Source organism: Mytilus edulis, chromosome 9 (assembly GCF_963676685.1).
Source record: "Mytilus edulis chromosome 9, xbMytEdul2.2, whole genome shotgun sequence".
NCBI lineage: Eukaryota > Metazoa > Mollusca > Bivalvia > Mytilida > Mytilidae > Mytilus > Mytilus edulis.
In genome coordinates, this window is record NC_092352.1 from 55,138,385 (window position 1) to 55,164,188 (window position 25,804).

Genomic DNA, 25,804 nt, shown 5'->3' on the forward strand with positions numbered 1-25,804 from the left:
CCAAATGTGTCTTCGGACGACAACATCATACCATTATGAGGGTCTGGATGGGGGGGGGGGGATGTCTGTTATTCTGTAAACATTTAATTTTCACTCCTTTTTTTCTCTAATCTTCAAAAAATTAGACCACGCATTTCTCTAATCTTCATTTTTTTTGGCCGTTATTCTCTAATCTTCATTTTTTAAGGGCATTATTCTTTAATCATTTAACCCTATCCAAACCCTCCATTATACGAACGCAATTTTTTTTTGCAGTCGTATAAAAACAGACCAAAATACAAAAACTTAACACTGAGCAATGAACTGTGAAAAAGAGGTCAAGGTCAAATAAAACGTGTGATAAAAACATGTTCATCATAAAATATTCCCATACACCATGGAAGTAATATTTAGAAGGTAGAAAAAGTATGTTTTATACCTTGTATGATTTTTGTCGAGCCAGCGGATAGTGATCAAGCGACAGTGTTAGCTAACTTCTTGAAAGCTTGTACGTCTTGCCTTGCTGATCTTATTTGCTGTTGTTACTTTTTATTAATCAACCATTACCAATTTTTATTTTGAAAAAATATGTAAAAAAACTATTATTTAAAAAAAAAACTCGATTTTGCTTTTGACAGATTCTACCTATCTATAATAGTTATTGAGTTATCCGAGTTATAAGACTTCCAAATTTCAGTACACCACTCACTTTATTCTCTAGTTATTGAGTTATCATTCGAGGGTTATAATATTGAATGGGTTTGCTCATTATGCATTATTGTACATCTTGCATCATTGCTGATCATTTTTGCTATTTGCTAAATGTCAAAAGTTTCTATCTATCTTTACAGTTCTTGAAGTGATAAAAACAACTAATGTCATGGGTCTGAACAGCCCTTTTTACCTTTGTTGCAGCTGTTTTGTAAATGAATCTTATTCTACAAACATGATTGCCATTGAGACAACTCACCACAAGAGACGAAAATGATACATATAAGTCACTATAGGTCACTGTACAGCCTTCAACAATAAGCAATGCCCATACCACATATCCAGCTATCCAAAAGGCCCAGAAATAACAATGTAAAACAATTCAAACGAGAAAATAGCATACAATTGAAGGCTACACTTTTTCTCAACTTGGTTGTAGTACACACAAATGATGAAATATCACTCTTTTATTTTGTTTAAGAGATTTGTACATTGTCATACTTTTTATATAATCATCATCAAGAGAAAAAATGCTACCAGCTCTTTATCAATTTCATTTGTTTCCTTCAATTGAAATTGCACACAAAACTTTTATTTCAAAATGTAACAATTAATACTAGTAGGTTAAATCCTTGGCAAAATCACAATTTCAAATATTGATGATGAAAATGCAATTTTTCCTCAAATCACAAAAGTCAGCTATAATAAATCAATCCACAGTACACATATATCAAAATATCAATTCTATAACCTGATGAAAATAAATGAGAGACTGAATATTATTAAATTCTACAGGTCTTATTTGGTAAAAAAAACTAGAGGCTCTAAAGAGCCTGTGTCGCTCACCTTGGTTTAAACAAAGGACACAGATGGATTCATGACACAATTGTGTTTCAGTGTTGGTGATGTATTTGTAGGTCTTACTTTACTGAAAATCTTGCTGCTTACAATTATCTCTATCTATAATGAAATTAGCACAGAATGTGACAGTGGAAAATATTTTGTAAAAATTTATAAAAATTGTAAAAAATTGACTATAAAGGGTAGATCTTACTTTGCTGAACATTATTGCTGTTTACAGTTTATCACTATCTATAATAATATTCAAGATAATAAACAAAAACAGCAAAATTTCCTTAAAATTACCAATTTAGGGACAGCAACCCAACAACTGGTTCTCTGATTCATCTGAAAATTTCAGGGCAGATAGATCTTGACCTGATAAACAATTTTACAATGTCAGATTTGCTCTAAATGCTTTGGTTTCAGAGATATAAGCCAAAATCTACATTTAACCCCTATGTTCTGTTTTAAGCCATGGCGGCCATCTTGGTTGGTTGGCACAGTCACCGAACACATTTTTTAAACTAGATTCCCAAATGATGATTGTGGTCAAGTTTGGTTTAATTTGGCCCAGAATTTCAGAGGAGAAGATTTTTGTAAAAGTTAACGAAGACGGACGGAGGATGACGACAGACGACGGATGACGACGGACGCCAAGTAATGAGAAAAGCTCACATGGCCCTGTGGGCCAGGTGAGCTAAAAAGTAGATCAACTTCAAGGTAAAATGTCTATTACATGTAATACCTATATATTGTACAATCATGAAGATACATGTATCATAATAATCTTAAGAGATGTATAAAAAATTTACCCTTAATTGGTGTTTTACTTCGTATATTCTAATATTATACTGTGTTTTGTTATTTAGTAAAACAGATTCAAAGTTTTAAAGCAACCACTGAGGTAAATGAAAGAGAAGATATATCCCAATTGATCCAATGATGGAGCAAAAGAATCTTTACCATGTTTAACCCTTTCCTCCATAATGACGCCACCCCCTTAACTCCATAATGATGCCTTTTGACGCCACCCCTTAACTCCAATATTATGCCTTTTGATGCCCGAGTAGTGCCTCAGTTGAAACGTCTTGCCTACAAAAATCTGTATCAATGAAACATCTTGCCTATGAAAAATCTGTATCAATGAAAAGTCTTGCCTACGAAAAAATCTGTATCAATGAAACGTCTTGCCTACGAAAAAATCTGTATTAATGAAACCTCTTGCCTACAAAAAGTATGTATCAAACTTGATAAAATTTGGATCTAATATAAAAAGGATATTCATGAGAATATCTGACTGAAATTTCATTGACGAAATCTTCGTTTTCGCAATGCATTAATACTTTAAACCTAATGATTTTTTTTTATTGAAAAAATCCTATGCGAATCAAGTATGTTAAAAAAAAAATCCACGGAAGACAGGGTTAACCAAGAATGAGCAAGTAAGCACTGACAATAGCTCAAATAATCTATCAAAAATAGACACAAAAAAAATTTAGCATTTAAAAAATACATAATACAGGAATTATTCAGTGTTCTATTCATCTTCAAGGGGGGTCATGTTTTTTCTTTAAAAATAAAATATTCTGAATCAAGATCCATTACTTAAAGTTTTAAAATTTGAAAAAAATAATGTGATGCCTTGAAAAACTAAACAAAATTTTCTGACTGATACAAAAAAAACAACATATCCCAGCTTGGAGTTAAATGGTTGCTCCCTTAAACCTTAGTGATTATTTTTTATTTGTAAAACAATAGCATTCTTCATACAATTATTTTCATAACAGTGTGGACAAGTGCAAAACTTTGGTAATAATACTGAATAATTTACCTTTAACTTGTTTGTCATCGGCTATCGATAACAGTGATTTTACGCTCACTCAGTCTGTAAGAGGCCTTCTAGTGGGGATTTAAATAGAATAAAAGAGTAAAGTTTATGCAGGTGCACGAGAAGAAAAAAGAAAGAAAGTTTAAGCACTTGTATTCAACATTTAAATCAGCACACAAGGTTTAGTCCACTGTTAGTTATTCGTATTATTTGACATAGACATTTTGCGACCCTACAGTTTAATTATCTATAACACTTACAATATGACAACTGAGCTTTACAGATGAACGTTCACCTAATCTGACCCAGTCAATTGATAACCTGAGAACTCAAAGAAATGGTCTTGTCCATTCTGTTATGAAAATAATTCTATAGCACTTGTATTATTCAGTGTTCTGAAGCCTTAGTGATTGTTTTTCATATGTGAAGTAATAGCATTCTTCATATAGCACTTGTAGTTACATATATCACAACTGTACGGTTTGTAATCCTCATGAATGAATTTGATATGCATTTTAAGCATGTATTCAAAGGCATAAGTCCTCCAGCACTTTGGACATTTAAAATTTCTTTGTAAATGCTTCAGTTTGTGATGTCTTTCAAGATGTAGCACATCGCAAAATGTTTTCAGACATATCTTACACTGCGTTGAGTGATCGTTTTTACGATGGGAAGCAAATTCAGCCACAGTTACAAAAACTTTTCCACAAAGAACACATTCACGAGGTTTTCTATCTTTATCACCTGAATGATAATGTTTAATATGGTAATTAAGACTAGTCCATTTATAGAACTTTCCTCCACAGTATTCACACAGTATTACTTTCTTTGTTTTTGTTTTTTCAACAACTTTCAATGTATAGTGTTTTGTTTTTTTAACATGTCTTCTTAAAATATGATAGGATCCAAAAATCTTATGACAAATTTTACAGCGATTTCTTTCATCAGGATGGTCTTTCAATACATGATTTTTCAATTTTACAAGTCGACTGAACCCCTTATTGCAATATTTACACTTGTAGAAACTATTGTCATTTGCCAGACATTGTTCAACACTAACGGTATGCTCTTCTTCTTTCTGTAAGTATGAAGCATCTTCAACCTCATCAGCTATAGGCTCTTTTTCCTGCTGTTTATGTTTTCTTTTTATTTGATTATGAATAGTATCTACAGTATGCTTTCTTTTCTTCTGTAAAGGTAAAGCATCAACTCTATGTTCTCCTTGCTTCTGTAAAGGTACAGCATAACTGAGATCCAATGATCCTTTCTCCTCTAAAGAAATATATCTTACATAGTGTTGTGTATGTTTAACATGATCTCTTAACTTTTGCCTGGATCGAAACATCTGTTTACAAACTTTACAGCGATTTTTTTCATCCGGATGTTCTTCAAACATATGATCTCTCATTTCAGCATAGTCACTGAACCCCTTATCGCAGATTTTACACTTGCACATATTATTGTAATATGCCAGAGCAACTTCAACCTCATCAGCTGTAGGCTCTTTTTCCTGCTGTTTATCAACAGCATGAACATTATCCTTTCTCTTTATTTGATTATGAATAGTATCTACAGTATGCTTTCTTTTCTTCTGTAAAGGTAAAACATCTACTGTATGCTCTCCTTGCTTCTGTAAAGGTAAAGTATCTACTCTATGCTCTCCTTGCTTCTGTAAAGGTAAAGTATCTACTCTATGCTCTCCTTGCTTCTGTAAAGGTAAAGTATCTACTGTATGTTCTCCCTCCTTCTGTAAAGTTAAAGCATCTACTGTATGCTCTCCTTGCTTCTGTAAAGGTAAAACATCTACAGTATGCTCTCCCTCCTTCTGTAAAGGTAAAACATCTACTGTATGCTCTCCTTGCTTCTGTAAAGGTAAAACATCTACAGTATGCTCTCCCTCCTTCTGTAAAGGTAAAACATCTACTGTATGCTCTCCTTGCTTCTGTAAAGGTAAAACATCTACAGTATGCTCTCCCTCCTTCTGTAAAGGTAAAACATCTACAGTATGCTCTCCCTCCTTCTGTAAAGGTAAAACATCTACTGTATGTTCTCCCTCCTTCTGTAAAGTTAAAGCATCTACTGTATGCTCTCCTTGCTTCTGTAAAGGTAAAACATCTACAGTATGCTCTCCCTCCTTCTGTAAAGGTAAAACATCTACTGTATGCTCTCCTTGCTTCTGTAAAGGTAAAGTATCTACTGTATGTTCTCCCTCCTTCTGTAAAGTTAAAGCATCTACTGTATGCTCTCCTTGCTTCTGTAAAGGCAAAACATCTACTCTATGTTCTCCTTGCTTCTGTAAAGGTATAGCATTGCTGAGTTTCCCTCCTTTCTCCTTTAAAGGAGTATATCTTCCATAGTTTTGTGTATGTTTAACATGATCTCTTAACTTTTGCCTGGATCGAAACATCTGTTTACAAACTTTACAGCGATTTTTTTCATCCGGATGTTCTTCAAATATATGATCTCTCATTTTAAAAAAGGCACTGAACCCCTTATCACAGATTTTACACTTGTACATATTATTGTAATATGCCAGAGCAACCTCAACCTCATCAGCTGTAGACTTTTTTTTCTTTTGTAAATGAACATTATGCTCTCCCTCCTTCAGTAAATGTAAAGCATCTACAGTATGCTCTCCTTGCTTCTGTATAACCTTCTGTGCTTCTCTCTTCTGTAAATGTTTAGCATTAAATATTTCTGTTCGTTTCTGTCTGATTCTAAAACTGTTTCTAGTGCCTTTTTTCTCAACTTCAAAGTTGGCCTTTTTCATTATAGTTTCTAGTGACTCTAAATGAAGTGCAACATCTATGTTTGTATAAAATACTATTATCCTAAGAATAGATTCTATCATTTGATGATTCAATCCCGCTATCTCCCATTTAAATACATGATGTATAAGGTAATCTTTTTCTTGATGTTGCTCACTTCCCTGAACAAGGTCAGTCTCAGTATTTTGGTTTTCCCATGTACTCAATTTGTTGCGTTCTTGACTTTCTGTATTTATGGCAGCTGTGGGCGGTTCTTCATGCCCTTGACTTCCTGTATTACTGACAGCTGTGGGCGGTTCTTTGTGTCCTTGACTTTCTGTATTAATTGCACCTGTGGTCCATTCTTTGTGGCCTTGACTTTCTGTATTACTGACAGTAGCAGGTAGATCTTCATGTCCTGGACTTTCTGTATTACTGACAGCTGTGGTCGGTTCTTTGTGCCCTTGATTTTCTGTATTAATGACACCTGTGGTCTGTTCTTTGCACCCTTGACTTTCTGTATGAATGACACCTGTGGGCGGTTCTTTGTGCCCTTGAAGTTCTGCATGACTGACAGCTGTGGGCAGTTCTATCTGCCCTCGACTTCCTGCAATATTAAAAGTTGTGGGAGGTTCTTGGTGCCCTTGACTTTCTGTATTAATGACACCTGTGGGCGGTTCTTCAGGACATTGACTTTCTACATTTCTGACAGCTATGGGTGGTACTTGTTGAAAAGACATATGCTGCAAATTGTTTTTGTGCAAGAAAAAATTGTGAGCTTTTAATTGCAAACCGGAACCCATACCAATTTTGCATATATTGCAATAACACAGAACAGTAGCTTGTGGCAAGCAGCAATGGCTCTTATAATCATCTAAGTTAATTTTTGTTTTACAATTAGGACAGCTTACTTCTTTGATTTTCTTAAATAGCACTTCCATGTTATATTTTAAGGAGAACTCTTTTCGAAACTTTTTTACCATCCTGTCAACTCTTTTTTCTTCTTCAAGACAATCTGTGCTATCATAATTCAACAGGAAACACGCTGGAACAGATCTAAAATGACATAGTTGTCTTTCTGACCAGTCCTTGACAACTGAGAAGAGAGATCGTGATAAAAACTTTCTGGTAGTTCTAGACGGACGGATGTAAAGTATTGAAAATTTTTTACCACAAACATGATCCTGAAGCTCATCGATCAAATTTTTAGTGTAGAACTTTCTGTTGCATGCTTGACAAAACCAATCATCGATAGTGTAAACAAACAGTAGTAACGCCAAGTCTTCACATGTAATATCAGTTAGAATGATCTTGATATTGGAGGCATTTGTTTTTGGTTGGTTTTCTTCATTTTTGTTTGACGGCTGTCTGGTGTTATTACTGGACTGTGGTGCAGCAAGCATGGTCTTATCTTCCAGGGCACGCTCAAGCTCTCTGCCTTTCTTATTCAAATCTTCTGTTATCTCATGAAGATACCTGATAAACTTATTATCTGTAATCTTTTGATCACATGATCTTTCTTCAAGATGTGACAATTTTAGGTGCTGCTCGAGATATTTTTCATACCAAAATGTTTTTGTACAAAATCTACATGCCAACTTCCCAGTAGCCTTGCTTATGATAGCTTGGAAAATAAGTAACCCTAGAAATAAAATGTAAACAAAATAAGACATAATTTTTCAATGCATGATACTGTAAATTCAGAAATTATTGCAAGGTTTTTATTAATGCGAAAAATGCGACAAAAGATGGAAACGCAATAATTTAAGCTCACATTTTTAAATATTTTATATGAATTTAACAGGGTTTTTCTCAAATCATAAAAATTAAAATCGCATTTAAGTCTTAAGGTGGTACCTAACACTACAGGGAGATAACTCTGTAAAGTCAGCTAAACGTTTTAATTACTTTGTGTTGTAAAGGGAATATTAAGCTTCTCAATTATAAAAATTGGTGTTTGTCGAACTGCTATATAACCAGTGTATTTTTTCTGACAAAACGGTTGGTTCAAAATTTTTTATTTTTTTTTTATTTTTGTTAAAGGGTCAAATTAAATACATTGTCAAAATTTTATGAAAATTAAATGAGCCAAATTAATTTTAGGGAAAGTTTTGGGTACCACCTTAACTGACAAAATCGCAATAATAAATGCACGCAATAATTTCTGAATTTACAGTAATTGATTCTACTATTAGTTTTAGATAATTGATTCTACTTTAAGTTTTATTGATATTCCCAATAATATTTGAGTAATTTATTGGTGTTTAAAGCCACATTCAGCACTGATGGGTTTTTTAGGTAAGTTTTTATTGAAGGATAAAACCAGAGTGCCCAGAGAATCACTACCATCTGTCAGAAAAGTAGTTATTTAGACCTACCACATGCCAGGCTAGAAACTCACAATCTCAGTGTTGACAGGCTACTGATATAGCAGTACCTGCATGAACTTCTCAGCACCCAATAATTGGCCGTTTCAGAATCTAATGCTTCCAGGGTAATATTTTCAAAAGTGTACACCAAAACGTTGTGATTGGTTAAAAATGTCATAAACAATGGAAATTCAACCAATGACGTAACGTTATTTTCCTTTTGGGGTACAAACAATGAAATTACCAATGATTCTTCAGAATCTGAAACAGCCAATTACAATGTCACTTATAGAATAATTAATACAAGAATTCAAATAGAGATAAACATTCAATGAGTGACCGAAAAACGCATAAATTCAAGAAGTGCATGAATTAATTATCAGTGTTATTGGGTCAGGAGATGAATATTTTTCAGTATTTGAATTCTTTCATGAGTTAATTCTTTTAACATTTAAAACATTTGCCTATGCCTTTTTTAATGAAATAAAAATAGAAAATGTAAGGAACTATCTTTTTCTACACATTTACAATTTATTTTGCTCCAATATATATGTTATGGACATCTTGATATGATTTTTTTTTCACACATGGCTACATTATCAGTCAGTTTAAGGGGTGTTAGAATCCAGATTTCACATATACACACCAAATTCACCAAAATTTTGTATTCCAAGAAAAATAATGAATTGACAGCACATATATAGGACTCATTTTAGTATAAAACAGTGGCCTATCCAGAAACTTTCATAAACTTTTCGGTGGCCAACTGACTGCATAAGAGGGGGCCCACTCCTGTCATGCCTAAGTGATTCCCTATATAATCTAATAATGTTTTCCCAGGAAAAGGGGGGGCCAGGCCCCCTGAAAAACCCTCTAAATTTGCCTCTGTAATAGTTTCTTTAAATATATTTTCTTACTCATAATCTGTTCAGCTGGATCATCATTGTCCCATTTTTTACCTGAATAACAATACAAAAAAATTGTAAGGTTTCTGCAAACTCAACAAAACCAAGGAAAAAAAACCAATAAAAGTATTACCTTCTTTTGATTGTAAGAAGCTTCGTCCAAGTTGGTAATAATCCAGGATAGTTTTTGAATCTAATATATGCTTTAAAAACTTAAACTGCAGACTGTATGTAATGTTAACTGCAAGAAAAACTCAGTTCATGTGTAACTGGTAGAAAATCTCAGTTCATGTGTAACTGGAAGAAAATCTCAGTTCATTTATAAGTAAAATACTGATAAACAGGTACAGAAATTTAAACAAAATTTCCTTCTAGATACTATTCTGTCCATGTCTGGTACAAATCCAGAAGAGCATAAAAAAGTTATTAAGTGAATGTGTTGTTTCCAGACTATTATTACTATATAACTATGTTTTGCAAGTTACTACTTTTGTTAAATAAATTATACTGTACCATGAATTTTTTTATAAGCAGCATCAGTAATTTTAGCGTTTATTTTACTGAATTTCATACACCCTTTCAAGGCGAGTGTCTCCTCATTCAAAGAACTTATCCAGGGACTTCTTTTAAGTGTCTTCTCAGCACCTTTCAAAGGAGTCGACGTTTCATCACCTGTAATTAGATTTTATAACTGTTAAAACATTGCATTAGAACAGCCCTTTTTTTTATGATCAATGCCTTTTATTGGCACATTGAACCCCTTTTAATCAAAGCCTTAAAGGTTGTAAAAGCAATTGCTGCAAAGATGTTTTTATGACTTTTATTTTTCATTCATATGTATAATGAGAATAAACCTGACAGGAGTCTGGTCTAGAGGGAAGTAAGAATGTTTTATTTTTATAACAATAACAGTTATCAAAGGTACCAGAATTATAATTTAGTACGCCAGACGCATGTTTCGTCGACATAAGACTCATCAGTGACGTTCATATCAAAATATTTATAAAGCCAAACAAGTAGAAAGTTCAAGAGGATTGAGGATCCAAAATTCCAAAAAGTTGTGCCAAATACGGCTAATCTATATGCCTGGGATAAAAAAATCAGAAAGTCGTTTTAATATGTTTTACATTTCACAAGGAGACAACACCTTTACCAGGCTAAGGTTAGAGACAATGACTCAATAAAGAAATAATTAAGGATAATCCCTGGTAGTGTTGGTAACTAGGCAATAATTTCCTTTATTGATAATTTTAAGAATTCTTATAATTGATTTAAGTTTAACCATTTAGTTAAACATTTTAACTATCATCAGAATCAGATATCAGTTGAATTAAACATGTGTATACATATTCAGTAAAACATGTTGTCTATAATTTGCCAAGGGGAAATAATCTGGTAGCTTTATAATAGGAAATATTGATTGGACTGCCATATTCTTTTTAAACTTCAAGAAATAATAACTCAATTTTTTTTTCTGAGTAATTCAGATTTTGATGATTCCACCGTGTTGCCTAAGGTTTGTAATTCTTATTTCTAAGCATATTTACTGTGTGTGATTACTCTCATTTTTTTGTTTCTGCAAACCATTCATCAATGGGTTAAAAGAGTCATTTAGAGGGGTCTCATTGGGGGGTTCCTATCCCGTATACTGCTTACTGTTTTGTCCAATTCCTGTATCCCGCTTACACTATGTATGTAAGCAAATCTCATTTTTTCGTAATTTCCCATGTCCTGCTACACTTCATTTCCCAATTTCTCGGCACAAAATATTGGCAATCCCACATCAGGTTTAGAACCCAATGAGACCCACTTCAGGGACCTCATCATCTTTGCTATCAATAATTCTCTATCTATAAATGCGCTTTTTTAAGAAACTTTCGTTAATAATGAGAAATATTTGAAAGTTAAATGTTCCAACAAATTATTATATAAAATGTGCCAATCACGAAGAAGTAAAATAACCCATCAGGCTCCTCATATAAAAAGTAGGCAGTTGACCCTTGAAAGGAGTTATTGCCTTGAAAGACTTATTGTACTATTTTTTTGTATTAGAGAAATTGTAAGATGCAAGAGTTTTCCCAAAATACAAAGGTAGGTAAATTAGGCAGAAATTGTCAATTGACATCTTTTTTATGAGTTTTTGCCCTTGAAAGATGGCTCTTATTCCCTGCCCCCTTATATTGCCAGAAAATGCACATTCAAACGCTATAACTCCAGGAAGTGGTCATTTGACTATTTTCATTCTTATTTGCAATCATCATCATGGTTAATGTAAATATATAGCAAATTAATTGCAATACTTTACACTGAACCTACACATGTAATATTTGCTACTGTACCTTCAATTGTCATGATTGTTGAATTTTCATTTTCAGTCATTTTCCTAGACTTTGTTCTACATCTGGTAGAACGTTTCAAGGGAGTTGTCTCCTCCTTGTCACCTGTAAAACAATTCTATGACTGTTACAAGATTTCATTAGCTTAGCTTAATGACCCATCCAGCTGTTCAAAGAATATTCCCATGATAATCAATCAGATAAATTCAATAATTATTGCTTTTACAGCTTAAATTAGAGGACTGAAGCAACTGATTGCAGAGTGATTTAGGTGTTGTTATTCATGTAATATTTCAGGTAAAAAGATGATTGAAAATTTATTGTGTTGACCAAGTTGACCAGGTGCCTACCATGGATTCGTTATTATTTTCGTAGGATACAAGTTTTTGTGGATATCTATTCAGTTAACGGTGAACCACAAATTTGAATGTCCAACTAAGTACAAATTATCTAAAGGCTTGTATGCAGATTTAGACAAAACCATGAAATCATATATCCAACTCCAAGAAAACGTATTTTTTCCTCAATCCACAAAAAATTTACCCAAGAAAACTAAACATCTCCAAAATTACTTCCCCTTTCAATATGGGTTTGGCTAATCTTTCTAATTTTTCATCTCTTTGTCATTTGGTCATAAATCTCATATATGGCAATCATACAACTATACCTTTATTTCAATATTTGTTAAGTAAGAAGATCATCATTGCCATTTAGCAACATGTGAATTCAGTTTTATTTGTTTTGTGCCAATTCTAGTAGGTAGATTTCATGGGTAGATATTTACCAGGGCTTTCCTACATAATTCAAATTTCAAAGACATGTATACAAAATTTGTTTAAACCAGGAAAAATTAAATATCTAAAAAAAAAGAATTCAGATTACTACCTTCAGCTTGGATAGGACTTTCTGTTGAGGCTAGAGTACTGTCTTCAGTTCCTGTCAATTTATCATCAGATGTAGCAATAGTGTTGTCATTACACTTGATAATGTCTTCCTTTGTAGGCTGAATTATTTCTGCATCAACAATATCTGAATCCATCAATGATGTATCTTTTGTTCTAAGTTGAACCTCTTTAGAATCAACAATGTCTGAACCTATCATCGATCCTTCTTCAGTTTTGTTTTGAACCTCTTCTGTATCAACAATATCTGAATCCATCAATGATTTATCTTTTGTTCTAAGTTGAACCTCTTTAGAATCAGCAATGTCTGAATCTATCATCGATCCATTCTCTTTTGAAGATTGAATATTTTCTGTATTTACAATATCTGAATCCATCAATGATGTATATTCTGTTCGAAGTTGAACCTCTTCTGAATCAACAATGTCTGAATCTATCAACAATTTATCTTCTGTTCTAAATTGAACGTTTTCAGAATCAACATTGTCTGAATCCATCAATGATCCATCTTCTGTTTTGTTTTGAATATTTTCTGCATCAACAATATTTGAATCTATCAAGGATTTCTCTTTTGCTCCAAGTTGAACCTCTTCTGAATCAACAATATCTGAATCCATCAATGATGTATCTTTTGTTCTAAGTTGAACCTCTTTAGAATCAACAATGTCTGAATCTATCATCGATCCATTCTCTTTTGGATATTGAATATTTTCTGAATCAACATTGTCTGATTCAATCAAAGATCCATCTTCAGTTTTGTTTTGAACATCTTCTGTATCAACAATGTCTGAACCTATCAAAGAAATATCCTTAATCTTATGTCCAATATCTTCTGTTCGAGGTTGTATCTCTTCTGAATCCATAATGTCTGAATCTTTCAATGATCTAATGTCTCCTTTATTTTGAACCTCTTTTGAATCCACAATGTCTGAATCTGTCAACAATTTATGTTCTGTTCTATGTTGAACTTTTTCAGGATCCACAATGTCTGAATCTATCAAAGAAATATCCTTTATCTTATGTCCAATATCTTCTTTAGAAAAAACTTCTGAATATATTAATGTTCTATCTTTGCTTCTATCAAACACATCTGAATCTACCAGTGAACTACCCTCTTCTCTATTATCAACATCAAAAACTTTCAGTGATTTATTCTTCTCTCTTCTATGTTGAATTTCTTCTGAATCAATAACATCAGAATCTGTGTTCAAATTATCCTCTTCTGTCTGTTTAATCACTTCCATATCAATGTCTGGATTCATATGCAATCTATCCTCTCTTCTATCAAAAACATCTGAATTATTCAGAGATATATCCTCCCTTCTATGTTGGATCTCTGCTGAATCAATATTATCTGAATCTATCAATTGTGTTTCCTCTTCGCTAGTTTGAAGCTCTTCTAAACATGCTAAATCAACATCCCAATTTATAACCGATCTATTCTCTTTCTTATGTTGAATATCTCCTCTTTCAACAGTGTTTGATTCTATAAGGGTTGTATCTAGATCATTAGTTTCATTTTCATTGACTGCATCACAAACATTTTCCATTTCTAAAATTAAATGTGTAGAACATTAACAAAAGATGCACATTTGTACAGTAAAATGAATAAGGAAATGAACAATGTATTTTCTATTTACTTGAAAATAGATCTTTTCAAATGTTGAGCCAGAAATTGTGGCCCAAAGAGCAATCCTAGACTAGAGCAGGATCTGCTTACCTTTTCTTGAGCATAGAAGATCAACCCCAGTTTTTAAAAGTGGGTTTCATGTTGTTCAGTCTTTACTTTTCTTTTCAGTGTTTTGTAGACCACTTGTCTACATAATTCTTAGTTTCTTGTATGATGTTGTAGGTTTTTCTTAGACTGATGAATTTTGATTGTCCCATATGCATCGTTTGTGCCCTTTCTGTAAATATAACCCCTCCCATATATGCATTGTGTGTGCCCTTTCTGCAAATATAACCCCTTCTAGAAACTGAAGATAAACAACACTTTTTCTAAGTAAACCATGTAAGTCGAAAGCCAGTTTTGGGGTCAAACAATACACCTTACTGTTATTTGTCCACAATTACTAGACATCACAAAGGTTCCTGTAAAGTTTTGATATCATAATACAAAATATCTGACGCTACAAGAGATTGTTACAGTATGATGTCAATAGTTCAAGCCAAGCAGATTTCCAAATAGTGATAAAGTGTTTATCAATACATGTACAATACAATAACTATGTATTTGTAGACTTTGCAGACACCATACTATTACAAATGTACTATGTACACCAAGTTAACTAAATTTGACTGACTTTGCCACCATACAGTACTATTTGTATGTATACTAAGTTTACAGAAGACTTATATCATAGACAAACACTACTATTATAGGTGTACTACAAGATTGTTGATCAGTCTGTTAAAACCTATAAGGTTTTGCTTATTGTTGAAGGTCGTAATGTGACCTATAGTGGTCAATTTCTATGTCATTTGGTCTCTGGTTGAATTTGTCTTATTGGCAATCATACCACATCCTAATTTTTATATTTCTATCTTGAGATCTGTAAAATATGTATGAAGGCCGTACGGTGAAATATAGTTGTTAGTTTCTGTGTCATTTGGTCTCTTGTGAAGAGTTGGTTCATTGGCAATCATACCACATCTTCTTTTTTATATGGCTTGACATAACAGAAGCTGAGAAGTATATTTGAGTACTGTAAATTCAGAAATCATTGTGACGTTTATATTATTGCGAAAAAAGCAAGTGTTATAATCGCTATAATTTAAACTTGCATTTTGAAATTTTTCATATGAATTATTAAAACAATATTTTTGTCAATATCACAATTAAGGACAAAATGACAAAATCACAATTATAATGGACGCAATAATTTCTGAATTTACAGTATTTCCACTTATAAAATTTTGACATTACCCATTTCTGGATCTTCATTTTGCTTCTTCTTTCTAGTTAACATTTTTTCACACCTCTTTACATATTGACCGTATTTATTTCTATTCCCTTTTTCCTGTAATTAGAAGAAAAACCCTTAATTGAGCCTCACATATGTATATAATTCAACTTATTACTGGAACAGCGACCCAATTATTCCCCCTCTTACTTTAACATATTCAATACAATTTTATCATAATTGATTGGCAGATAATTTATTCCTTATATTAGGCTGCAGAATTTTAATAACTTTGTCATTCTGTTATGAGTGGAAACCTTAATAAGAATTTAATAAATTGCTTCACTGAGCGCTGCTGGATATGACCGCTGATGTCTAACCCTGAAAAGTTTAGGCCAAAATGGACACACTATTTACGCTTAATACAGGTTTGAATTTTGGATTGTAAATAAATTTTTGACACAGAACAACTGTAGTCAAAGAACTTCAAATTGATTATGTGATTTGAATTTATATTTAATTTTTTGCCTTTGTGCAATATACTATGATGTAGTCAGTATTTAAATTCAAATTTCTATTCTAAAGGAGTTTGCAACCATAATTACCCATAAATACCTTATAAAAGTTTTAAAATATAAAAAAGACATCCATAGACATGGCTAAAATTAATGTTAACTATATATATATAGCTAATAGTAACTGCTAAAATAAAATTGACAGCGTATCACCTCAAGACAATCATCATTCCTTAATACATAATTTACAAGCAGTGTAAGGGAGGCAATCAAACATTGTTTTTTAAGACGATTTGGATTACCTCCCTTACACTGCTTTTAAATTGTCTCAATTGTCCTTCATCCAGAAAAACCCTTGTTTTTCCCCTTTTTTTGCCCCCAATTCCAAAATGGTTTCAGCCTAAAATAACCCCCAAAGTCAATCCTAACCATCCCTTTGTCAATGGAAACTTGTGGTAAAATTTCAGAGAAATTCATACAATTTAACACAAAATATTGTCTGGAAACTACAAAAATGCTTATTCGGGCAATTTGTTGGCCCCTAATTCCTAAACAGTTGGGACTATAACCCCCATAATCAATCCCAACCTTCCTTTAGTGGTTATAAACATTGTGTTAAAATTTTATTGATTTCAATTTACTTATATACTAAAGTTTTTTTCTGGAAACCATCTGTCTTTAGACAACACTGACGTGGCCACCGCCAGCTGACGACAAAGACGACAACGTGATACCAATATAAGACCAATAACTTTTGAATTTTTGCAGTCACATAAAAATAATCCAAGAAATACTAAAGGTTCTGGCAAGGGACAATGAACAAACACATGGACATAGTAAAACATTGTACATATTACATCAAACAACTATGTTGTAGGGGTATTATAACATTATCATCTAAAAAATATGATATGTGTCCATGGGACACAGTTGATGCCCCCCCCCCCCCCCCCCCCCCACTTGCATATAACATTATAAAGGGACATAACTCAAGAACAGTGAAAGTAAAGTTTGTACTTGATTACAATTTTCTAGTTATAAGCATTGTGTACAAGTTTCATAACATTTGGTTGAGAATCACTTAAGCTAGAGAACAGAAATGAAAATTCAGCAATTTTTCCATTTGTAAAGGGACATAACTCTAAGAAACTTGATGTTTTGTGGTAATAAGCATTGTGTATATGTTTCATAACATCAGGTTGAGTCAGAGAATGGAAACAACTTTGGGACACAAGGAAAGAAGTACATATGTACAGACAGACAAAGGTAAAACTTCATGCCCCTTCCACTAAAGCAGGGGCATCAAAATCTAACCAGCAAGACATTTCTCAAAAGATTATTTTATACACTTTCATGTATTCACTGAGAAAGCAAGGAATTTTGAGTATGCATAATTTCTGAGATGAGTAAATAACTTTGTAAAGTTACAAAACTCATTCTGTTTTTCATTTACAATTTTGATTATAACGGCTAACAGATTGTTTTTATTGCTCAATATCAAATCTGCAGTCTCAAATGGATCAGTTTCAAGAAAATTCTGGCATAATGAAATTTCTGAAAGATTTCATTGTCAATCTATTTACAACTAGTTGTTTCATATATTCAGAGATATAACACATATTTTTCTGTAACTTTAAATGTTAACTGTAAATTCAGAAATTATTACGATTATTATTAGGATTTTTCTGAATTGCAAGAATTAAAATTACATTTTAGTCTAAAATGACAAATCGCAAAAATAAATGCACTAAATAATTTCTAAATTTACAGTATACTGTACCTTTTTTTTAACCTTCATATTAGAAGACACCTTTTTTTTAACCTTCATACAAGTATCAGAAGACACCTTTTTTTGAACCGTCATATTAGAAGATAAAATATTAGGTAATATTCTTCCGTCTCTTGAATTCTGAACTTTCTTCTTTTTTTCCTTATTTTGTTGTGAACCTGTGGAAAAAAATATAAACTGAAAATAAGTCATTAAGAAAGTGCATGTCTATCATTTCAATAACAGATATATTATGCAAATCTTTGCCACACATTAACGTTAGAATAAATCTTATCAATTTTCTCTTTAAGAAATGACATCTATTCAATTTCAGACTAAAATCCATTTATTTATGAGAGTTAATGAAGATTCCTTTTATTTTTTTATACTAAAGACTCCTTATCTATTTAAAGTAATGTTATTATCTTAAGATTTTGTTAAAGTAAAGGGGTTTGTTGAGGAGAAGTTTAATTTAAGCATAACAAATGGCATATAAAAACAAACTATATGTGTCAAAAAGTTGAAAAATCTGCAATTTCAATAACACATGTGGACACAAACATGATGGTAGTCTCACATATCAAAAATCAGCACAAAATCTGGAGGCGTATAGAAAAAAAGTCTGTATAACTGTGATTTTAAACAATTTTCAAAGTTGTAAACAATTAATCTTGGCTAAAATAAGTGGATCAAAACGAAAATTAAACTTGATCTGTAACTCATCATGGTTAGCTCACATACCAAAAATCAGACCAATATCTGAAAGCATTTAGATAAAAAGTCTGTATAACTGATTTTCAAAAATTTATCAAAGTCCAAAGCCCGAAATTACAGCAAAAATAAGTTGAGCTGAACAAAACTTTAACTTGATCTGTAACTCATCATGGGTAACTCACATGCCAAAAAATCAGCCCAATATGTGAAATTGATTAGAAAAAAAGACTGTACAACTGTGATTTTCAACAATTTATCAAAGTCCAAAGGCCATAATTTCGACAAAAATTAGCCGAGGAGAACAAAATTTAAACTTCATCTGTAACTTATCATGGTTAACTCACATGCCAAAAATCATCACAATATCTGAAAGCGTTTAGAAAATAAGTCAGTATAACTGTGCTTTTCAACAATTTATCAATGTCCAAAGCCCGTAATTTCGATAAAAATTAGTAGAGCAGAACAAAACTTAATCTTGATCTGTAACTCATCAAGGTTAACTCACATACAAAAAATCATCCCAGTATCTGAAGGCCTTCAGAAATAAACTCCTTATAATGGTTTGTTGCGGAATGACGGAATTTCAGACAAGGGTAGAACTATATGGCACAGACAACTTCATTGCGGGGCCATAAAAAAAAATGATGTGAATTTTACCTTTTTGTTTGTAAAATTATAATACTGTTGATTCATCTATTTTGTGGGCACTACTTTGCATGGATAGAGGAAATTTGTATTTTTGCAGATCTATATTTGAATTTGTGGTTTCCCAAAATTCTTAAATAATCATATGACACATTTACATTTCGTTGAGCATTAAAATTTGTGATTTCCCTGTCCCAATGAAATTCACAACCAGATGCTCAACAGGGCGCAGCTTTATACGACCGCAGAGGTTGAATCCTGAACAGTTGGGCAAGTATATGGACACAACATTCAAGCTTGATACTGTCTGAATTTGGATTGTGATCAAATTTTAGACATAATATAGGTTTCTGACACAAAAATTCCCCCCAAAATTATTGAAACCCCCTTGGAGAAATAACCCCAAAACTCAATTCCAGCCTTTCCTTTGTAGTATGGAACCTTGTAGTACAGTTTCAGAGAGATCTATTTATACACTTAAACACAAGTTATTGTCTGGAAACTAGAAAAATGCTTCTTTTTGGCCCCTTATTCTGACATGTTTGGGGTAATTAACCCCAAACTTCCTCAATTCCACACTTCCCTTTGTTATACAGAATATTGTGGTACAATTTCAGAGAGATCCATACAATTACACACAAGTTATTGTCTGGAAACTAGAAACATGCTAGGTTTTTTCCTCTAAACTGTTGGCCCCATAACCCCTAAAATGAATCCCAACCTTCTGCTTGTGGTATTTAACATTGTGGTATGATTACAGAGCAATCGAAATATTTATACACAAGCTGTGACATTATAAGGGAATTTGATGTGACTGTCATACAAGTGAGAGGTTTAGCTAGCTATAAAACCAGGTTCAATCCACCATTTTCTACATAAGAAAATGCCTGTACCAACTCAGGAATATGACAGTTGTTATCCATTTGTTTGATGTGTTTGAACTTTTGATTTTGATTGGCATGATTGGGGACTTTCCTTTTTGAATTTTCCTTGGAGTTCAGTATTTTTGTGATTTTACTTTTTGCTTATTGTTGGTTTTTCTTATTGCTTCCTGGTTCCCTTACATACTTAAATCAGTTCCCATTTCAGTCCTCACGAATTGGTCCTTCATTCTGAATCTTATTTTGATGGTATTTGTAGTATTTGTATCCATCTGATGAGTTTGGTCCTTTTCAACTGATTTAAATAATTAGTTCTTATGTTGTACTGTTACACCCTGTCCCAGGTTAGGGGAAGGGTTGGTACTCCGCTAAAATGTTTAAGCCTGCAACATTCTGTATGTACAGGAGCCTGTAATTCAGTGGTTGTCGTGTTACATATTTGTTTTTCTTTCATTTTTTTTCCCATAAATCAGGCCGTTAAGTTTCTCCTTTGAATAGTTTTACATTGTCATTTTTGGGCCTTTTATAGCTGACTATGCAGTATGGGCTTTGCTCATTGTTGAATACATACAGTGACCTATAGTTGTTTATTTTTTGTCATTTGGTCTCTTGTGGAGAGTTGTCTCATTGGCAATCATACCACATCTTCTTTTTTATATAAACAGTACATACCTTGTGTATTACTACTACTTTCTGTACCTTCTTTATCAGTTGTTGGACCTGACACCAATGGTACGGATACAAAATTATTCTCCTGATTTTCTTTAGGATTTAATACATTTTCTAGTGGTCTAAAAGGAAATAATAAATAGTTATTGACAAAAAAATGCTACTACTGTGGTTTCATTTATTTTTTGTGGGTACCAATTTTCAGGGAATAATGAAAACTTACATGTTCGTGGGTATGAAATCTTATTATTTTGGCAGCGTCTGCATACAAGTCTGTAGAAATTTGTTATTAGTTGAAAATTTAATTTTCGTGTTTCACCTGTACCCATGAAATCCACAAAAATTGGTATCAAATGAATAATAATTAACCACAGTATGTTCTCCAGTTAATGAGCTCTTGAAATGGAAAACATATAGTCCCAATATAACTTATACAGTACCACATCCTTAGCCAGGGGGGTTTGAGGGATTCCTACTTGAAAACCACTTGAAAACAAATAAGCACTGTAAATTCAGCGTTCTGTTTGAATTGTAACTGTTAAAGTGAGCTTCGTGACTCCATGTAAACACCCCTTGGAAAATGACCAGCAACTGACCAGATTACCATAATTGAAAGAACACCAATCTGCATGATAAGAGTAGGAATGCTAAAGGTTCTCATTTTCCAATTTAAAGTCTACTATTTCATGATAAAAGTGTTATGAGCCAATGCAACAATATGTGAGAAAATGATATAGAAACATGATTGTTTTTCATTTATTGTTCTAATGTCAATCAGACCATCGGTTTCCTCTCTAAAATTGTTTCTCCGTTTTGTTATTCCAGAGCAATTTATACCAGTGTTTTACTCATTGTTGATGTCCAAAAAGTGACTTGTAATAGCTAACATCTTTTTCATAAGTCAAAAAAAAATATGCATATGTATCTTTTGAAATTAGACGTTTATAGATTATCGTTCATCATCTTAATAAGATTTTCTCAATTGAGCTGGACCGGCAAAAGTAAGAAAAGCAATCCAGTTGAGATGACCAATGATAATTTGTTTATGGCTATTTTACCTATGACGATGCTATCAATTTCATTGACAACAGACATGTGCTACCTTAATTTCTAGCGATAATTTTTCATATCACTCGATTCCCCTGAGAAGGAAATTATCAGTCAACAAGACCAAAAGTGAATTTGGTATTAAAATAGTGATAAATAAAAATGAGATATAATTGAAGCTGTTCACACAAAATAAATCATGCGGATCAATTAAAAGCGTTTGTCAATAACCTTTTTAAAAAAAAATTCTTCGATAATTAAATTTTATCTACAGGGCTATTGTATGTAGAATAAAATGAAGAAATCAACTTACTTTAGACACAGTTTTATCTGTATCTTCCCGTCTATCAGCTCATAGACAGGAGTAATAACTAACTTAGTTAGTCCTGGTGTTGACAATGGTGCAGCACCTTAAAAATACATAAAAATAAATGAGCAAAGTAAGACAAAAATAACATGTCAATTACAGAGATGTTTATAAAATAAATAAATAAATATAGAACTTTACAAATTCAACCAGATGCTCTGCAGGGCGCAGCTTTATAAGACCGCAGAGGTTGAACCATGAACCGTTGGGACAAGTATGGACACAACATTCAAGCTGGATTCAGCTCTAAATTTGGATTGTGATTAAATAGTTGACACAGCATAGGTTTTTGACACAGAATGAATGTGGTCTAATGAACTTAAAAACATTTTTTTTTTGAAGATTTCTTGCTATTGCACAATACTGTGCTTATTTGGGACCTGTTTTGGTCCCTAATTCCTAAACTGTTGGGACTTAAACTCCCAAAATCAATCCCAAGCTTCCTTTTGTGGTCATAGACCTTATGTTAAAATTTCATAGATTTCTGTTTAATTATACTAAAGTTATTGTGCGAAAACCAAGAAAAATGCTTATTTGAGCCCTTCTTTGCCCCTAATTCCTAAATAGTTGGGACCAAAACACCCAAAATCGATCCCAACCTTCCTTTTATGGTCATAAACCTTGTGTTTAAATTTCATAGATTTCTATTTACTTTTACTAAAGTTAGAGTGCGAAAACCAAATGTCTTCGGACAACGACGACGCCAAAGTGATACCAATATACGACCAAAAAATTAATTTTTTCGGTCGTATAAAAATGAAATGCAGACACAATATCCCATATGTGAATATAAGGAATGCATTGATTTTTGATAAGAATTTAATTAATATTTCAATAACATAAAAAAAAGTACAAGATATGCGACATTGATTGGCAATTTTCTATTGACCAGTTATGTGGATGTGAATATTAGATTATTATCTAGTTAAGGAGGCTCGAGGGTATAAAAATTTCAGAAAAAAATCAAACATTTGTTTTTCATTACAAATTTTATTTATTTCCTTTTGTAGTTGTTACTTTATCATATGGTACAAAAATCATTCAAACCAATCAATTCGTGTTGGCCCCAGATGACTTTAAAAATGTATAAATCATTGAAAAAGTTCCAAATTATCTCCCTTTTGTGGAAAGATGCCATTTTTTGGCTCTAAAATTGAAATATCTTTTTCAACTCATCGGTGACCTATCTTTTTTAATATAATTTCCATATAAGCTGTACTTAAACTAAATTATTGTAAAATTTTAGCGATTTCTGTAATAAATTTCTTTTTTTTCTTTCGATATTACCTTCATTTCTCCTATTACTTCAACAGAAAAAAAACGCCTTTACACAAATGTATGCTTCTTTCGAAAGCAGATTGTGAGCGCAAATGAACGGTGACCCTACTTTTTTATTTTATTTTTCTATTAACTATAAGATAAAGTTCATTTATAGAAAAATATAGAGAAATCCTATATAAATGATTTAGACCCGCGAACCCCCTTAACTTGTATAAGTTTAATTTTTGTGCCGAAAAATTATTCTGTTCATAGTGTACGCCATCAAATAAATGTAGCTCATTGATAGAAACATCTACTGTTGTTGTTGTTATTTATAACGAATGAAATTGATGAATTCATAGTTCCCTAATGATTAAAAGGTAGAGAAAAATGACTTAAAAATTTTAATTGGTTAACATTTGCATGTCATGTTGATTAAAGATCTGCAAAACTGATATATCAAATTGTTTTATACAGGGTTTATGAAATTTAAAACTCTCGCTTTAAGGTGGTACCCAACACTTTCACTAAAATTAATTTGGCTCGTTTAATTTTCATAAAACTTTGACAAAGTATTTACTTTGACCCTTTGACAAAAATATAAAAATTTCAAAAAATTTGAACCAACCATTTTTGTCAGAAATATTACACTGGTTATATAGCAATTTGACAAACACTAATTTTGATCATTGAGAAGCTTAATATTCCCTTAACAACACAACGTCATTAAAACGTTAGGCTGATTTTATAGAGCTATCTCCCTCTAGTGTTAGGTACCACCTTAATTTTATGTTGAATGTTTAGCAGGGTTCCAAAAATCTTAATATAATGTCTAGCACATTTATAAGACTTTATAGAAGGTGTTCAAGCTGAATCTTCATACCTGGTGATAAGTTTGTATTCAAAGGTTCTGGTATTTGTTGAACTGCTTTTTCTGTCTCCATTGGAGGTTCCTCTGTTTCGTGAACAACTGAAAATAGATTCAAAGTAATGTATTAGCGGTATAAAATTCGCCACATTAAATTGATTCACAACTAGTCTGAATTCTTTTGTCGAAAGAGTGGAGCAAGTGAGTAAAATTGAATTTCTCAGAGGCAAATTTATTGATGTGGACGTAAGCACTAAGCTAGTATAAGTTACCATAGACTTCAACAATAAGCAAAACCCATACCAGAAAGTCACTAAAAAAGATATTTACATGGCAAAACATGAAACAATTTGAATAAAAAAATCAACAGCCAGATTTATGACAAAAAATTTAAGGAAAATCAAATACATGTATAACAGACTGCAACAACCACTGAATTAGAGGCTCCTGACTTGGGACAGACACATTTCATCAACACATTGATTTGAAAATAAAAACAAAAGGCATAATGATGCATTGATATAAGAGTACTTGCAGTATAAACTGAAAGCTAGTTTAAAACAAATTACAAATTATGTTCTCTAATCTAAATTTCTTGATAATTTTTTACTGAAAATATGTCATATAAACATTTTGCTTTTGAGAAACTTTAATTAATTCTAAATAATTACATTAGATGTATGGTTCATTATAATATGTTATTCTGATTGGCTAACTGCACATCACATGTTATTCCTTAAGCAATTGCATTACACAATAAAACTTATCATTCACATAGATGCCAACCCCCTTTTGACACAATCAGTAACAAACTATCAAATTTTCCGTATTTTTGAAAAGTTTTCAGTAATCATATATAAACGTGCATTTACCAATAAAAAATACTGACAAGTGGTTGCAAAGTGATGTGCACGAAATTTGTCGTTTAACATGTTGTCTGTAGTATGCGTTCATTATCACTGAACTAGTATATATTTTTTTAGGGGCCAGCTGAAGGACGCCTCCGGGTGCGGGAATTTCTCGCTACATTGAAGACCTGTTGGTGACCTTCTGCTGTTGTTTTTTATTGGGTCGGGTTGTTGTCTCTTTGACACATTCCCCATTTCCATTCTCAATTTTATTCCATTCATTTATTGTTCAGATGTTCTCGACTCGTACATTTCCGTTTTGTCAAGGAGAAGTAGAGAAAGGGGGAAAGCTACTTCTTAAATGCAAGTTTGCCTCTTCGGAAGTCAGTTAGTTACTCAACTATAGGTTGATAACTCCAGAGAAACCGGAAGCATTACATTGGCGTTTTCTAAATACCGGACCCGGACGGAAAAGTAATGATAAAAATCCGTGTTTTACAAAATTGAACGGCGATGATTGGTAATCCGTAACTATTCGACTTTGACCGTAATAGCGTAGTTTTTATCGCAAAATCGTAAAAACTACGCAAAAATCGTAATGGTTGGCATCTATGCATTCATGATAACAATCATGAGAGGTCCTACAATAAAGTGCACAGGTGAATTTATAAACAAATTGAAAAAATCCTGTTTTCATGT

The 25,804-nt window shown here is 32.5% G+C and overlaps 1 protein-coding gene across 1 annotated transcript in view; it reads right to left on the reverse strand.

Moving 5' to 3' along the window:
- Positions 1 to 3,613: 3,613 nt before the first annotated feature.
- Positions 3,614 to 25,804, reverse strand: part of LOC139490060 (uncharacterized) — a 49,835-nt gene continuing 27,644 nt past the window's right edge. The window contains exons 11-20 of the mRNA XM_071276911.1: positions 24,273 to 24,359; positions 22,076 to 22,172; positions 20,719 to 20,837; positions 17,819 to 17,985; positions 15,547 to 15,640; positions 12,604 to 14,172; positions 11,722 to 11,823; positions 9,896 to 10,054; positions 9,395 to 9,436; positions 3,614 to 7,750 (exon numbers count right to left, since the gene is read on the reverse strand). Coding sequence (XP_071133012.1) covers positions 3,765 to 7,750; positions 9,395 to 9,436; positions 9,896 to 10,054; positions 11,722 to 11,823; positions 12,604 to 14,172; positions 15,547 to 15,640; positions 17,819 to 17,985; positions 20,719 to 20,837; positions 22,076 to 22,172; positions 24,273 to 24,359 — 6,422 coding nt within the window. The 3' untranslated portion in view covers positions 3,614 to 3,764. The remainder of the gene's footprint in view (positions 7,751 to 9,394; positions 9,437 to 9,895; positions 10,055 to 11,721; positions 11,824 to 12,603; positions 14,173 to 15,546; positions 15,641 to 17,818; positions 17,986 to 20,718; positions 20,838 to 22,075; positions 22,173 to 24,272; positions 24,360 to 25,804) is intronic.